Here is a 17,682-nt window from a genome sequence, read left to right as displayed (position 1 = left end):
TTTAGAACGGGGAGTCAGAAACTCGTAGATCGCAGCCAGATGACTGGTAGATCACTGTCTGGGCTTGTTGGCCCACCATCACACAGCATCAGGCAGAGTGCAATGCAGAGGGACTCATTGCTGTAAAAAGGAGCAACAGCCCCATAAGCAGATGCCTCCTCTGTAGTTCCGGCTCCTGTCCCATGAGGAGTGATACCAACTGCACTCCACCTCTTATCCCAGCTAGTGTTCCCCAGAGTGGTGCCAGCAGCAGGAAAGAAGAGATCTTTAGGTCAGTGTGAAACAATACACTGGGGATAATAGCTTAGGGCTGCTTTCACACTGATGTGCTGGGCTTGTCCACACCATGGGTGCAGTGCAGTGTACCTGCAGCTTTCCTGCACTTAGCCATAGACTTCTATTATATCCTGCGATCAGTGTGTGTTTGACAGGTGGTGAGAAGGTGATATGTTGCCTCCTCACCACCTGATTTAATCCCATGATTGCTGTACAATGCACACGTTTGTGTCACAGTAGTACAGCAATTAGAGGTTTAAATTTGGTGTGAAGAGGCAGTACTGGGCAACACTGTACCCGGTGATCTTTGATTTTTCCCATGTTGTTCAGGTAGATCTCCATCTCTAAGTTTGCCTACCCCTGCTTTAGAAGAAACCTGTACTCTAAGAAATATGTAAGCTGCCATTTCTGACCTCCTGAATATGCTAGCTGCCTAGTTGCTATACTGAGTAGGGCATATGGTTTCAGTTCTTTCAGTCACTGACTCAGATCAATCACATAGACACTGATGTCAGAACTTTGATCTGTTAAGTCACTAAGTAGGAACTGAAGTGCGAACTTGCATTTTCATGAGGAAGCCAGCAATTTACATATTCCTCTTCACACAAGTGTCATTTAAAATTCCACAATAAAAGGACACAATACTATAAACATACAATTTAAAGTGATTGTAAAGGCTGAAGGTTTTTTACTTTCAGCCCCCCCAGCCCCTCAATACTTACCTGAGCCTCATTGTAATCCAGCAATGTGAATGGCAGCCTCAGCTGTCACAGGTCTCTGTCTCCCCTCATTGGATGAGACATCTGCTGTCAATCATAGCCAGTCAGCCAATGATGAGAGAGAGCCATGGCTGCATGTGTAAATGGACACACAGAGCAGCAGGTGCCCCCATAGCTAGCTGCTTGCTGTGGATGCACCCAACAGACAGGAGAAGCCAAGACAGCCTGTGGGGGACCCGAGAAGAGAAGGATCAAGGTTGCTCTGTGCAAAACCACTACACACAGTAGGTAAGTATAGACATGTTGGCTATTTAAAAAAAAAAAAAAAAAAAAATGAACCTTTAGAATCGCTTTAATAATGTTAATGGCCACCAACCCACATGAAATTAGAGTATATAAAAAGAAAAATACTAGAAAAGCAGTGTAGCAGATTTTACACTGATTTATACTACGTGGCATAGGTATTTACCCATTTGAACCTTTTCAGAATTTAGTTGTATTATAATCTGAAAGTAACATGGATTTAACTGGGATTTTTACAAGTTTTCCTTCACTTTCATGATAAAATCGGATGGTAGCAAGCAAAAAAGCTATTGGTCAATCTGGTATAACTCCTCCCACTTCCACAGTTACCTAGATGGTAAGGCTGCATAAAGACACCAGTCCATCCAGTTCAACCTCTGTGAATGAGTGTGTATGTGTGTGTTTAAGTTAATATCATTTGCCATATCCTTGTATATTACATTCACTAAGATGCCCATCTAAGAGTTTGTTTAAACTATTGACACTTCCAGCTGACACCAATGATTACGGAAGGGAGCTCCACATCCTTAATGCCCTAACAGTAAAGAACTCCCTATGCAGTTTAAAGTTAAACCGATCTAATTTCATGGAGTAGCCACATGTCTTCTTAAGCTACCTGAAACTGAACAGTTTTCTTCCTATGCTGGAATCACCTTTGAGGTATTTGTATATATCATATCTCCTCTCAAGCCTCTCTTTTCCAATGAGAATAAGCTTAGTGTTTATAGTCGTCCTCATAACTGAGGTCCTCCAGTCCCCTTATTAGCTTTGTCTCCCTTCTCTGGATTGTCTCCAGTTCCAGCACATCCTTACTGAGGATTGGTGACCAGAATGTGATGGCATACTCAAGAAGTAACCGAACCAGAGTTTTATAAAGTGGTAGAATTATAGTCTTATCTCTTGAGTAAATACCCTGTTTAATGCATGCTAATATTCTGCTGGCTTTGCTTGCTGCAGCTTTGCATTTCATGCCATTGCTAAGTCTGTGATCTACTAAGACCCCCAGATCTTTTTCCATCCTGGAATCCCCCAATGGTTCTCCTCCTAGTGAGTAATTTGTATTCATATTTTGGCCCCCCAAGTGCATTACTTTACATTTTTCAACGTTAAACCTCATTTGTCATGTAGTTGCCCACACCATCATTTTATTGAGGTCTTCTTGCAAGGCTTCTATATCCTGTTGTGAAGTTATTGCCTTGCTTAGTTTTGTATTGTCAGCAAACATTGAGATTGAGCTATTTATACCAACTTTTATATCATGTATAGATAAATTAAACAATATAGGTCTCAGGACAGAGCCTACATGTCTACCATGCTTACATTTTTTTGTGTCCTAGGAGGATGGATGACTTTTTTCTATTAAAAAAAGCTTTACCATTTTTACTAGTCATCGCCTTTATGGAGATTATTTTTTCTTCAAGCAAAACTTCATGGGCTGCTGAGCAGGGCTTTTAAAAGCAGCTATCTGGATGTGGTACTGTCCAAACCTGTGGCTCTACTGTGAAAGCTAGCCACAGCCACTAAAGCCTCTGGTGTGACCCAGTCTCTGAAGACTCAAAATATGAATAGGCCAAGCATCATGGCTACTATATTTACTGGAACCATTGAATAGTAATTTCCATCTAAAGGGTTAACATGCTGGAGAATAAGTGCAGTGAAACTAACTGGAGTGTTGCACATAAGTACTCCGCACTTTGTTCCTTCTCTTTCAGCATCAGGTAGCTGTTTCCTGCCACAGCTCTTATTTGCAGGAGACATATGGTTCTAACCCAGTTGGTTTTTGCTGCACTCTGCCGTGACCTAGCCACTTCTAGTCCTGCTCTCAGCAGTTGGTGTGTGAGTATCCACAGTTTTCACCTGGTGTCATCAAATAGCTTGCCTCTGTTAAACAGTGCAACATGCTGGATCACAAATGTAAAGAAAGCAGTCCCAATGAATTGGATCTCTCCAGGTTACGATCAATTAACAATCCCAGGGCGGCCTGCAGTGGCCCTTTCCTCAAGGACAGCCTGGATAGCTTGAGTTAAAACATTCTTCTGAGTATTCTTTAGCTTCATCAGGTGTGGCCCCCTCCCCTGCTTTATCCAGAGAATAGCTCTCTAGAGTTATGCATTTATTTATAGGCCAAGTTGCAACTTTTGAGGCCGTAAGCATATGTCTACGCCTTTTCCTTAAAGATGTGGTGGATTCTGAGCTTTCTGTGCTGCAGCTCTGCCTGATGAAGAATTTTACAAGTCCTTGATGGATGAATTTTCTTCCAAGGAGCCGCGGGCAGCTTTCTTAGCTCCAAGGCTTACAGATACTACAGTCATGTCCATAAATATTGGGACATCGACATAATTCTAACATTTTTAGCTCTATACACCACCACAATGAATTTGAAATGAAACGAACAAGATGTGCTTTAACTGCAGACTGTCAGCTTTAATTTGAGGGTATTTACATCCAAATCAGGTGAACGGTGTAGAAATTACAACAGTTTGCATATGTGCCTCCCACTTGTTAAGGGACCAAAAGTAATGGGACAATTGGCTTCTCAGCTGTTCCATGGCCAGGTGTGTGTTATTCCCTCATTATCCCAATTACAATGAGCAGATAAAAGGTCCAGAGTTCATTTCAAGTGTGCTATTTGCATTTGGAATCTGTTGCTGTCAACTCTCAAGATGAGATCCAAAGAACTGTCACTATCAGTGAAGCAAGCCATCATTAGGCTGAAAAAACAAAACAAATCCATCAGAGAGATAGCAAAAACATTAGGCGTGGCCAAAACAACTGTTTGGAACATTCTTAAAAAGAAGGAACGCACCGGTGAGCTCAGCAACACCAAAAGACCCGGAAGACCACGGAAAACAACTGTGGTGGATGACCGAAGAACTCTTTTCCTGGTGAAGAAAACACCCTTCACAACAGTTGGCCAGATCAAGAACACTCTCCAGGAGGTAGGTGTATGTGTGTTAAAGTCAACAATCAAGAGAAGACTTCACCAGAGTGAATACAGAGGGTTCACCACAAGATGTAATCCATTGGTGAGTCTCAAAAACAGGAAGGCCAGATTAGAGTTTGCCAAACGACATCTAAAAAAGCCTTCACAGTTCCCGGAACAACATCCTATGAACAGATGAAACCAAGATCAACTTGTACCAGAGTGATGGGAAGAGAAGAGTATGGAGAAGGAACTGCTCATGATCCTAAGCATACCACCTCATCAGTGAAGCATGGTGGTGGTAGTGTCATGGCGTGGGCATGTATGGCTGCCAATGGAACTAGTTCTCTTGTATTTATTGATGATGTGACTGCTGATAAAAGCAGCAGGATGAATTCTGAAGTGTTTCGGGCAATATTATCTGCTCATATTCAGCCAAATGCTTCAGAACTCATTGGACGCAGCTTCACAGTGCAGATGGACAATGACCCAAAACATACTGCAAAAGCAACCAAAGAGTTTTTTAAGGGAAAGAAGTGGAATGTTATGCAATGGCCAAGTCAATCACCTGACCTGAATCCAATTGAGCATGCATTTCACTTGCTGAAGACAAAATTGAAGGGAAAGTGCCCCAAGAACAAGCAGGAACTGAAGACAGTTGCAGTAGAGGCCTGGCAGAGCATCACCAGGGATGAAACCCAGCGTCTGGTGATGTCTATGCAAAAAAGCCGAAGAAAAGAAAACTGATCCAGCCACCACATCTAATGATTGATAAGTTGAAATACACTTAGGATAGGTGGCGTGTGCATGTATTCATGCATACAGTATTTGTAGCACTCTGTATGTCTTGTATTTTATACATGTAACTGTAAATAGATTGCATATGCAATATTCTTGCCCATAAAGGCATATTAATATATTATTGGGTTGTTTCCTTGGCTTTACTGCAAGAATATGCTAAACAGCAAGAATTAGCAAAACAACTGGGGGTATCCAAAATAACTGTATGCACATGCCCTGGAGTTGTATTCATTTTTAATTGAAAACACTTGGGCAGAGCATACATTTTTATTTGGAACTTTGTAGACCACCTTATTAGACAGGAACAATGAAAAGTACCCATATATTTTTTTCTGCAGTTATCTAATGGTAGGCCAACCTGCCACTACTGTCTGTTTTATAAGATGCCATTCATCCCTATTTTCATAGATTTAGAATATCTTGTTCATAAATCTATACTTTTGCCTTTATTAATAATTCAGCTGACAAACTGTAAGTTGTATTTTGTTACATGCTCAAGTGTACTATATCAGATTGGTTTGTACTATGATATTATGTAAATAAAACTCAACATTTAACAAAAAACATGATTAATGCAACACTGAAACTACCTTTTTTCAGGAATTTTAAATTCTTTATAAAGCTGTTCAGCTTTTTTCTGCATGTTATCAAGTATCAGGTTGTAGACTGTTTCATGTAAAGAGTAATTCAGATAAGGCTTATTAAGCTGCTCACGTAGTACACGCTGGATCCTTAGCAATTTAATTTGATCCTCTGTTACCTGTAAAATACAAAGTGTAGTCATCAACAGTTAAGTAATGATTACTAGTGTTACTAAAGCAGCATGTCTTTGTAAAGCTTAAGTACAGATAGGGAACCGCCCGCTCTACCACCTACATAATACACCCTTACCTCCTCTAGCTAATCACCCGAATAATTGATAAAAATCAAAAGATCCTGGAGTAGTGTGATGATTTCACTAGGGATGACAACACTGGTGTGCAATGGACCCTGACTACAGTAGTTGATCAGTTTTTTTTATTCTCAGAAGATTCGTTGTGAAGACTTCTGCGACAATGGAGTTAAAAAAAAGGTAATTAAAGAAAAATTAATTTAAAAAATTGAAAAAGAGTGGGCACAGGGTGAGTGGGAGTGATAGGTGATCTTACAGTTTGGCTCAAAGATCGGATTTGATATTTTGGGTTTTTTATTCTTCATATTACAGTCCTGAGTCAGTCACAGGAAGAAACTAAAAAGATTTAGAAAATCATACATTTTGGAGGAACATAAAAACAGGAGAAAAAAAAATAAAAAGGTAAATCTTAGTAACTATGACAAACAAAACATGCTCGCTTAGGCAGTGAGAAGAAAAGCTCTGGTTATTTAAACCTGTTTGGAGACTGCGGCACGTTTGTCTATCAAGGGCAAGGTGAAGATTTACAGTATTGTAGCAACGGTCCAGTATAGTTTTTTTTTTTACTTTAGGGGAGTGGGATAATACATCTTCCCAATTTTAGAGTTGTAGTACGTGGAAATATATTGATTACCTGCTGCTCTGGTGATTAATCTGTTCTGTCCTGTATGGTGCAGAGAAAGGTTGGCATTTTGGGGCATAAGTGCTCATCGCCTTAGGTTAACGAAGAGCATTTGGAAAGAACGGGGGATTGTTGGCAGGTGGGGAAGGGGGGGGGGGGGCGGTGACATAGCAGCTCCTAATATTAGAGCCACATCTCATGGTTCAGAATGAAATAGCTTGTTTACGGTGAGTGGGTACACAGCATTCTAGGGGGGAATTCAGTTCTGGCAGGGTTTGGACATGTTTATTTGCTGCCTTGTATTCAAGGGACCTTGATTTGCTTGTAATATGTGTGGTAGTATTATAGTATAGTCAATGTGTCCAGATTTGGGCTATATGGAGTTCCACCGTTTCCACTATTTTGTTAACGTGGTTGTAAGTATTGGGATGCCTGCCTTTACACGCACATGAACTTTAATGACATCCCAGTCTTAGTCCACAGGGTTCAATATTGAGTTGGCCCACCCTTCCCAGGTTTAATAGCTTCAACTCTTCTGGGAAGGCTTTCCGCAAGGTTTAGGAGTGTGTCTATGGGAAGGTTTGACCATTCTTCCAGAAGCGCATTTCAGGTCAGGTCAGGTGCTTCCACTTTGCTATAATACCATTAACAGTTGACCGTGGAATATTTAGTAGCAAGGAAATTTCAGATGGACTTACTGCACAGGTGGCAACCTATCATGGTACCATGCTTGAATTCATGGAGCTCCTTCGAACAACCCATTCTTTCACAAATGTTTGTAGAAGCAGTCTGCATGCCTAGGTGCTTGATTTTATACACCTGTGGCCATGGAGGTGATTGGAACACCTGAATCCAATGGATTTTGGAGGCTGTCCCAATACTTTTGGCAATATAGTGTATGAACAAAGCATATGCCTCTATAATGTGTACTTGTTTCATATCAGAGCACTAAGTGTCATTTTTGTCTGCTGCCTGGTTCCTCCGCTATCTGCATGAATCACTTCTGACAAGTTTTCCTGACACCAACAGAAAAATAGTGACAGGGGAGGGACCTCCAGCAGATTGACAGCTCAGCTCTGTTCCTGTGAGCTGTGTGGTGGGCGGTGTGTCTCTTCCCTTGAATCAGCCCTCAGCGCGCCCCTCACTGAACTGTGTAGGCAGACTAAGAAGTATTTAATGGTGGTAAGTAGAATTGAGGGGTCTTCATGAGAAATGTCTTTCAAAGGGTAACTTGTTTACCTGGTAAACACTAGTGACCTTAATTGTTATTTCCAGTAATTACAAGTAGGGTCATCCTGATTAACAACAAGGTCAAAAGAGTTTGGTCAGCCAAGCACCTTGTGAACTGTTCCGGATTCCAATATCTCTCTCTGGGAAAGAACCTTGTTGCTGCGGAGATTGGTTTTACAGTAATAATTATCTCTCACCATCATCCCTTCATCTATGACAACATATCATCATCCCTTATCTATACATAACTACACTCTGTAGTGTGCAATTTTAGCTCTCTGTCTCCTTTTTTTATGAATTCTCGGACAAGATTTTTTATACTCAGCACTTTGAAAGGTTGTAGAGATGAGAAGACTGCAGACAGACAGACACAACTTATGTGGGAGGATTTGTTTCATCCCTGTGTAGGCCAGTCACTTCACTGAGTATATGTAAGGGTTTACAATCACTTTAAGGCCTCATGCATGCTGCAGCTCAAAGAAGCTGCTCCTACAGGCATTTGAGCAGTTTTGAGCTTTTACTTTTCTCTGCCTGTTAACTCCCCTCCATGTTAGCCTATGTGTCCATGCACACTCTAGGTGTTTTCAGGTGTTTAGTGGCAGGGGAGTTTACAGGCAGAAAACCCCCCCAAAACCTTGGGTGATAAAAATGCTTCTTTAACCAGAAAGGTGTTTTAAAGAAAGTAACTTTTATTAAAAAGAATGGTTAAAAACAAGGTGTATATGCACTCACATGAAATAGGAGTCTATGGGGGCACCAACACAAACAGCTCACTAGGGGGATCCTATTACTCACACCGCTGCTTGTAACCACAGTGCCGATGTGCGTTCCAAGAAACCGGATGTGATGTCAAAGGACCAGATGTGATGGCAGTAGCTCAGCCTTTATGAATTTCACGCAGCCACACATTCTTAGGAAGCTTTTGTTTTACAAGACTTCTACAATATCACGGTGATTGGGAATTTCTGCATTTATTGTACTGGACTGTGGACTGTATATTGAACTGGAACTTTTTTGACTGTGGGTAATATTTTATGAGACATGATATTATATGAACACGTTTAATTGTTGTGAAAGGTTAGCGCCTATGCACATTTCCTGCACATATTGAAGGTGTATTGTACACTGTAGACACACACAAAAAAAATGTTTTACATTTTGAATGGGGACCTCTTATTTTTAACACAAAAGGCCCAGTAACTGATGAAAAAGATAACAGTAGAAGGGCCCATAGGAGGGTGTTCATAAGTCCATGCGTGTGTATTTTAGATTGGATTTGGATTGGTCAACAGTAAGGACTCCAGATAATTATGCACAAATGTCTGTTTCTAATCCAGTCCCTGTGGTCTTGGTGAATATTCCAATCTACTAGTATTGTAAGTTGGCAGTCCCAAAATTATTTTTTCAGGTGTGGAAGACCTAAGCTTTGGGTAAATTAATAGGAACAGTATTGAAAAATTGTAGTTTAGAGAGGGTGTGCATACTTAAAGGGAAAGTGCAACTTGTCTAAAATTTTCAAGTTATGTTGAAGGTTTTGCAAAAGTGGGTAAGTACAGGAGTATAACTGCCTGATGGGAAGGGTATTCCCAAATAGGTGATCATTCACGTTTTTAGAAAAAAAGGAATGTTCGTTAGCATTCTGCTACAGATGTTGTGGGGAGGAAGATGTTTAAGGCAAAAGATTTGATACAGCTGATTTGACAGAGATTGGTATCCCTCCAGTGCTCTCATAAAGTGAGGGATCGTGGGGGTTCAGCTTGGAATAGAAGCAGAATATACCCGACGAACACGTTCCTGAAAGTGGCTGTAGTTGTGGGAGAGTGCTACAGCGAGCACCAAAAACATTCAAAGCAAGAAATATGTCACCAGTACACAGACCAACACACACATGCCTGATGAAGGGGCTCTGTGAGGCTCTGAAACGTTGCTTCTCTAAGTAGAATATGGTTGCTGAATAAAGGTTTGGACCTCTTCTGGAGAACCTTTGTGAGCTGGTGATCTATTTCCTGCTTGGAATAAAAGCACATTGTCAATGAAGGCTGATAATTCCTTCCTGACTATTGTGAAGCCTTTTTTTTCTTGGCTGAGTTTAGGCATCTAAGAAATGGTTACAGCATAACAATAAGTATCGGTGAGGACAAAGAGCATACCTGCATAGTCCCAATCTAAATCTGGTAAGCCTCTGTTTACTTTAACCCTAGCCCAAGCATTTAAGCACCTGAATATGTCTTGGCATCAGAATCTTGTAATCCCCATGCAAGGTAGCATTTATGCTGGGAGAGGGATGGCAGCACTAGGGGCCTATAAACTTCTCTTATGTAAGCAATTGCTGGCAAGAAAACAAGCTAGCAAGTGAAAACAGAAGAGGTTTGAGCTCACCTGTCCTCTGCTCTCCTTCACTATCCAGTTACATGATAGGGTCAAAGAGGTGACCAGGATGTAATGCATAACTGTAGTAGAGAAAGGTCAGGTCACCAACCTGGCTGTGCTGCTGGACAGGTTCAGAACTTAATGGACAGAAATCCAAACCCTTTGGCTTGTAAAATAACTTAGTTGTATGCCTGAAGACTTGGATGGCAGACCTAAACTTTGGTCACAAGGGTGAAAAGGGCCTACATTTCCTGGCTGAGATGCTGGCCCCTTTGATGATGCAAGGGCTGAAGTCACCACCAAGGCATGACTAAGGGGTTTGCCCTTGAGGGAAGCATATCACACTCCCATGAAGAAACAAGTGATTTTGGAGCTCAGGATCATCTTAACTAGCAAATTTATTAGGTGTGCTACCAAATATTAAAAGGGAACTTATATTTTTATTGGTCAGTTCATATACATTTTTTAAGTGTCAAGCTTATACATTTGTGTTTTATGTAATTTTCACTACTTTGTATATCTTTATATGACACATAAATATTTATTAAAGGGTGCCTATATGACACTAAGTTTTTAAAGGATTCTGAGTTTTCCTTGTTGACTTCTACAAATGGAGAGGTGAAGGGGTTTAATTATCCAAATTTATTGCAAAGAGTTCTTCCAGCTCTTCCTTGTTAGTACCACTCAATTTGCAGCTTTCTGTTGCCCTGTCCCAAATTATTTGAGACATGTTGCTGCCATGAATTTCAAAATTACTTTTTTTCTCTTAAAAGAACTGATGTCTTCTACTTTCAATTGTAAATAGATTATAGGTTTACAAGATTTGCAAATCTTTGCATACTGTTTTATGTAGGTATTATACTGCAGCCCAACTTTTTTTTGGAATGTATTTTATTTATTTATTTTAGGTACTTATATAGCGCCATCAATTTAGGCAGTGCTTTACATATATATATATATATTGTACATTCACATCAGTCTCTAACCCTCAAGGGGTGTACAATCTAAGATCCCTAACTTCACATTCATACATACATATACTAGGGACAATTTAGACAGGAGCCAATTAACCTACCAGCATGTCTGGGTTGTATGACATTCAGCTGTATTAATATAATTTGATCTTGTGCCATTCATATCTATTTACAGCCTATGCTATCTAAACTATTTACAACATAGCAGTAAAGATTTATAGTGTGAGTTGGGATCTCTACCTGCAAATGTTAAAGGCTACCTCCATCTTTTGCATTATGTTACATGTTACAACCACATACAGGGTGTAACATGTAACATTGTGCAGATGGGAGCACCAATCCCACCTCCACTTTCCAGTATGGGGAGATTCTTAAATTGTCACTTTTGAAATCTGAGAACAAATGAATTACAAGTTCTCTCTGCCACTGTGGCAACCGTACTTGTTATTCCCAATGAAACACTAATGTTGTTATCACTGCACTCATTGTCCATTGACATTTCTTCCAAGCTAACAGAAAGTTGGTATGGACAGATAGCTGGAGTAAACGTCTGCATGAGTCTGGCACTGCACCCACGATCCAGTGATTGCAGTTGCAAAGCTCATTTTAAAAAATAATAAAAGCACATTTTTTTCTGCAAATATGTGTGTATTTATATATTTTTTTTTTATAAAAAGGTGGAGTTAGCTGCTAACTATAAAAATATTTATCAGGAATATTTAACATTTAACTTAATTTGTTATAAAACCCTGGCCATGATAAATATATACATAAATCTATACATTTCATTTAAATGGAACCTATGAGGACATAAATATGGCAGCTACCATTGCATTTTTTTTTTTTGTTTCTTAAGCTCCAGGGCTGTCATGCTGATTCTAACTTCACTATGTAGAAAACAGATGACCTGAAATAAGTTTGCAGGACAGAAACTGACACTTTAAAAAGTGGACTTGAACTTTCACAAAAGAAGCACATCATTGTTTTACGGCAATGTCTATGGTAGAATATGTCAGTGTTTTAGTATGGCAGCTTTTAGTTCAAACCAGCAGCATGCAGCTTTTTGAAAAATATTTGCTGCCAGCTAGTTCAGATGAGATTACTACAGTAGTAGTTGGTTAGTTTGTGCTATGTGAAGGACAGTGGTTGGGAAGCTTCACAAAACACAAGCTGACAACAGCACATGCCTGCATCTACTACATTTGTCTAAGACAGACTGGTGTAGAAGTTGCCAATGTGTGCTTCTGTCTGCAACTGTCATTCACACAACAAAATCGCCAGATACTACTGTAGTGATCTCCTCTGAACCAGCTGGTAAATGTTTTGTCAAAAAGTTTGATTCTTTTAGTTGGTGGCTGCAGGAGAGTGCTCACACTTTCAACTGTAGCAAAGGAGGCATGGCTGCAAAATGGAATGAGGCTGTAGGAGGCTGCAGGCTCAGACTTTGATTTGTACAAATGAAGCAGAAGAGGTTTAGGGATACACGGCAAGGAGGGCTACAGATGTTCTGTCTGTGCCTGCACTGCTAAGTTTCCTCTGGCCAGCCAGTCAGAAGCTTATCCAGCATGGTGGGCAGTGGAAGGGGCTAGCTATGCAATAATGTTTCTTAGGAAACAAAGCACCAATTTTAACAGGGGTGAGTCCCCTGAGGGATTAAATAAGCCTGATCAACATCTGGTGAGACTTCTGCTTTAAATGTATTCGATGATAAAATATTCATACAAAGCAATATATATACATGTGTCTGAGCGTGTGTAATTTATACTCTTACCTTGGCAGCCCAATCATTTTTTGCTCTGTTGTACTCATCAACAGCATTCTGTAACTCTGCCACACGGCCCTCAACACTCTGCAAAAGGTAAATATTCAGTAAAAATGGGAAAACCTAAACAATGTCTTTGAGTGAGTGTTATGATACTGTACACCACACTAAAAATGACCAAGCAGAAAATCAATATTTTTACATAATGTGTAATTTACAAAAGTCCCAATAATACCATTGTCACTTAGATCCCGTCCCAAGGGACCTCTATAAGGGTTCATTTACACCAGATATGTTCTGCATTCTGTGTAGTAAAGGACCTTATTTAACTGACCTGAATCGGAAATGTAAATCAACGGAAATCCTATTTTCCAAGTTTTGCCATCAAGACAACATAATTACATATACAAAAGAAACAGGTGTGTGTGTGTGTTTCAATCATTAAAGATTCTCAAGGCTTCATATGTTGTGTACACTGAGGAAGACATGTAGTTTCTTTGAACTTACCCATCAGCTGATACCACTACGTGGGGAAGGGAGTTGCACATTTTCACTGCCTCAACAGTAAAGACCCCCCCCTTCAGCAGTTTAGGAATAAACTGCTAATCATCTAATCTTAAATTGTGGCCATGTATCTCCTTCAATGACTTTAGAGTAAACAGTTTATTAACAATAATACATTCCTGTTTGATAAATTTGTACATTGTGAGCATGCTCTCCTTATGTGCCTTTACTTCAAGGCGAATAAGTATTTTTTATCACAGTTTCTCACAGCAAATGTCCTTCAGCCCCCAATTTATTTTATTAAATTTCTCTGAACTCTTTGTAGTTCAAGGACATCCTTCTCGTGAATTGATCACCAAAAATTAACTGTATACCCAAGCTGATGTGGAACTTGTGTTTATAAAGGGGTAGAATGAACAATTTATCTCTTGAAAAAATAATACCCTTTTTTCTGCATGAGATAAATCTATGTGCTTTGTTTGCTTCAGCTTGGCATTGTATGCTATTGCAAAGTTTGTGCTCAACAAGGACCCCCAAATCATTTTACAATGCCAAATTCCCCCAGAGGAGCTCTTCTAAATGAGTATCTTGCATGTATATTTTTAGTGCCCTAGTGCATAGCTTTAAATATTTCAATATTAACCCCCCTGGCGGTATTCTCGAGTGTAGCTCGGGGTAAAGTTTCAGTACCAAAAGTGGTAACCCCGAGCTACACTCGGGCTTACCATGCGGCGCTGCTCCGGGATCCCTCAGTCACTTACCTTGTCCTGCGCTCCCGCGATGTCCCTCCTGCAGTGTCCTCTGCAATGTCCTCCGGCAGATGTCAGCATCTGTCATCTGGGTTTCGTACCCTGCGAGCGTCGGGACGTACAGGGGACGGAACGGCGGGAAATTTGAAAATGACATATTGTGACATTCACTCAATACACTAAAATCACATAGTAAAACATTACTGTATCAAATCATTTCACATACATGTTGTCCCTAGTGCTTTGTCCTGTGCCCTGCCTGCATTTTTACTGTTCTTTCTGCCTGGAAACTGAGAAATGTCCATGGCGTCCAAAAAGCATCCCTTTACGTCAAAAGTGGTTTTAGACTAGCTAGAGAACAGCGGTAGTAAATTAGAACTACTTGCAGAATTGAGTGATAATGATTCGTGGGGAAATTCGTCATCAGACACTGAAAACAATTTTGCGACTTTGCTCAGTGATGTGCGAACTTGGCGCTATGTTTCAAATTTCAGTGTTTTTGGTTTGATTATATTATTGAAATACATTTATTATTATATTATTTTTTATGATTATTTATTAAATTATAATTTATGATTTCGTGTTTAAAATTTTAACATACCCTGGATGTTAACTAGACTCTTGTTTGGACATATTTCAGTGAGTTATTCCTAAAAATTACAGGTCTACAATAAAAAAAACATATTTCCATGCAAAAAAATGAAAAAAAAATCAGACCGCTAGGGAGGTTAAACCTAGTCTACCATGTACAGGCCCAAATACCTCTGTTTTGTCAAGGACTTTCTGCAAAGTTGCTATACCTTGTTTCAAGATTTATACATTTCGTATTTTGGTATTATCAGCAACACAGAGAAACTGGACTTTTCAATTCAACCTCAATATCATTCATAAACAAGATAAAACAGCACTGATCTCAAACTTATATATGCAAAACTCCTTTTAGCAGCTACCAAAATATGCACTAAGGTGCACTACTCTGATAATAAATGTGGTGAAAAATAGCTGCACTTTTAATAAAGCCATAAAGTGCAGTACAAGTTATATAAAAAAATAGCTATCATACAAAGTGCAAACCTAAAAATATTTCCCCAATATGTTTCGCCTATCTGGACATCCTCAGGAGGACTACTGAGGATGTCTGGACAGACAACACATGTTGGGGTGTGGTTTGCTACACATGACGTCTCTTCTGGGTTCCGGCTTTCTAGTTTCCAGTTTCAGCGGGATTTATGCCAGCTCCAAGGAGAGCAGAGTGGAGTGGCAGTGCTCCCCCTAGAGGAGTAAGCCTTTGTTTTTGTGCCAAATTCATAGTGGCACTGTTCTACGTGATTGTGCATTTGCTTTTTTTTAGTATCTTAAATAAATCCTACGGTTTTATACAATGAGCCCTCTTTTGTGGTCTGGTTTTATATGGTCCTAATCTAAATGGAGGAAAAGAGCTTGTGGTGTTGCAAATGGAGGAGGAGATCCTTTCTGCTGGCAGGAGAGCAATCACCTAATGCACTATGAGACTTTCCTTTTGAGAAAATGTCATTTACTTCTGATGAGGCATCTTATACATTGGGGTGTGAGCACTGGATGCACTTTTGTGGAGTCACCTTACTTGAAACACTCTGTATATCTTTCATATTTATGATGATGCAAGAGAACAATGAAATACTTGGACTACACATGTTATCTATTTGAAAGCACTATTTATGGTTTTGCACATGTTATAAGCACTATTTTGCACAAGATTTCAATTTTGCACAACTACTGGTACAGATAAACATTTTTATGTTGTGCACAGTATCAGAGATTTTTTTTTTTATTAGTTTCATATTTTGCACTTTATGATAAAGGACTTTGTGCATATGTAGACACATTAGGAATATTTTTAGGTTTGCACTTTATTTGTATGATAGCTATGTATGTATTATATAATTTGTACTGCACTCTATGATTTTATTTATAGCGTTGCCAATTTTCACCATTTTTATTAGCCTCCTGTCTAGGTCAAAACCCTAGACAATTTAGAGAATGAGCAATTTACCATTATTATCTGGATGAGTTCCTGAAGCCAGTTTTCTATCTGCAGTCATTGCTTCGAGCAGTCTCTTTCACAGTGGCCCCATTGTTTCTGACCCTGAACACTACTGCATGCATGTGTGAATTAGCCATTAGGCTCCAGCCCTAATGCATCTTTCCAATGATGGAATCTGACTTAAAATGTTAAATTAACAGGATTGTGGACACAGAATTTTAAAAAGCTGTTTTCTGCGCCATTTGCTGTCTGATTTAATTAGTTTTCATCATCAAGTCATGAATGAAGAATGGAAACAGCATCAGCTGTTTAGTGACCAGAGGATTACGTAAAAAAAAAAGAAAAGTAATTTTGACTTACCTGTAAATCTTGGACTAAAATACAGGACACGGGACAAAGAACTTGCTAGGACTGCTCTTAGTGCAAACTCACATAACACTGCCCACTCCACAAGATTCCAGTTTTTGTTTAGTAAGCAATAAGGAGTGATGAAGATGGGGGGGGGGGGGGAGAGGCCTGTGACCTATACAGTATTCCAAGATATAGAAATTTACAGGTAAGTCAAAATTTCTGTCGTCACAATTGTACAGTACAGGGCTTGTATTTGTAGACCACGGAACGACTCCAAGCAAGAAACTGAGGGATGACTAACTACATCACAAACAGAACTACCAACAAGCCTTAAAAAACATTAGGGTTAAGGAATCCGAAAATACTCATATAACAACTTAAAACACCTTGTGACCAACGCTTGCTACGGCCAAGCTCTGAACATCCACCTGATAGCACTTGGAGAACATAGTGGAATGGAAAGCAGGGTGTCCTCTATGGAGGACCTACAGGCAAAACAAAGAGGAACTCAGTCTTGAGAACGAATGCTGTCCAGGTAGACACTGAGGGGTTTATTTACTAAAGCTGGAGAGTCCAAAATCAGACTCACTTCTGCATAGAAACCAATCAGCTTCCAGGTTTCATTGCCAAAGCTTCATTGAACAAGCTGAGGTTAGAAGCTGATTGGTTTCTATGCAGAAGGGAGTCTGATTTTGGACTCTCCAGCTTTAGTAAATAAACCCCTGAAAGTCCTCACAACATCTAAGCAGTGTATGGCAATTTCCTTGACATATTTTTGGGGAAGGACAGAGGAAAAATCCTCATTAAGATGGAAAAAAGAGATCACCTTAGAAGAAGGTTTTAGTCTCAAGATCACCTTGTCCCTGTGCAAAACAAGAAAACAGAAATTTTTACTTGCCTGTATATTCCATATCTTGGAGTACAGTACAGGGCATAGGCAACGCATACATACACCATGGGATATAAGCTCATAACTTTAAGTGATTGGACACTGGGAAGCTTTAAGAGGACACACTCCATCCCCCCGCATAAACTGAAATTCCTTTTATCTTAATAGTACGGTACAAAACACAGGCAATGTATTCATACAACATGGGACATCCCCAAGCAATCAATACAAAGGGTGTGCAACAACAAGGAAAATAAAACTGTGCCAACAAGCCTAAAAAACAACAGAGGTTAA

General features: G+C 39.8%; 1 protein-coding gene across 1 annotated transcript in view; it reads right to left on the bottom strand.

Moving 5' to 3' along the window:
* VPS16 (VPS16 core subunit of CORVET and HOPS complexes) overlaps positions 1–17,682 on the bottom strand; it is a 205,314-nt gene that overhangs the window by 8,524 nt on the left and 179,108 nt on the right. Inside the window, exons 20-21 of the mRNA XM_089684706.1 lie at positions 12,882–12,959; positions 5,613–5,782 (exon numbers count right to left, since the gene is read on the bottom strand). Coding sequence (XP_089540832.1) covers positions 5,613–5,782; positions 12,882–12,959 — 248 coding nt within the window. The remainder of the gene's footprint in view (positions 1–5,612; positions 5,783–12,881; positions 12,960–17,682) is intronic.

This window comes from Staurois parvus, unplaced genomic scaffold (genome assembly GCF_062004578.1).
Source record: "Staurois parvus isolate SC_StPar_1 unplaced genomic scaffold, SC_StPar_1.0 ptg000353l, whole genome shotgun sequence".
Taxonomy (NCBI): Eukaryota; Metazoa; Chordata; class Amphibia; order Anura; family Ranidae; genus Staurois; species Staurois parvus.
Note: the sequence above shows the minus strand (reverse complement) of the source record. Positions and strands in the feature narration are given on the sequence as shown.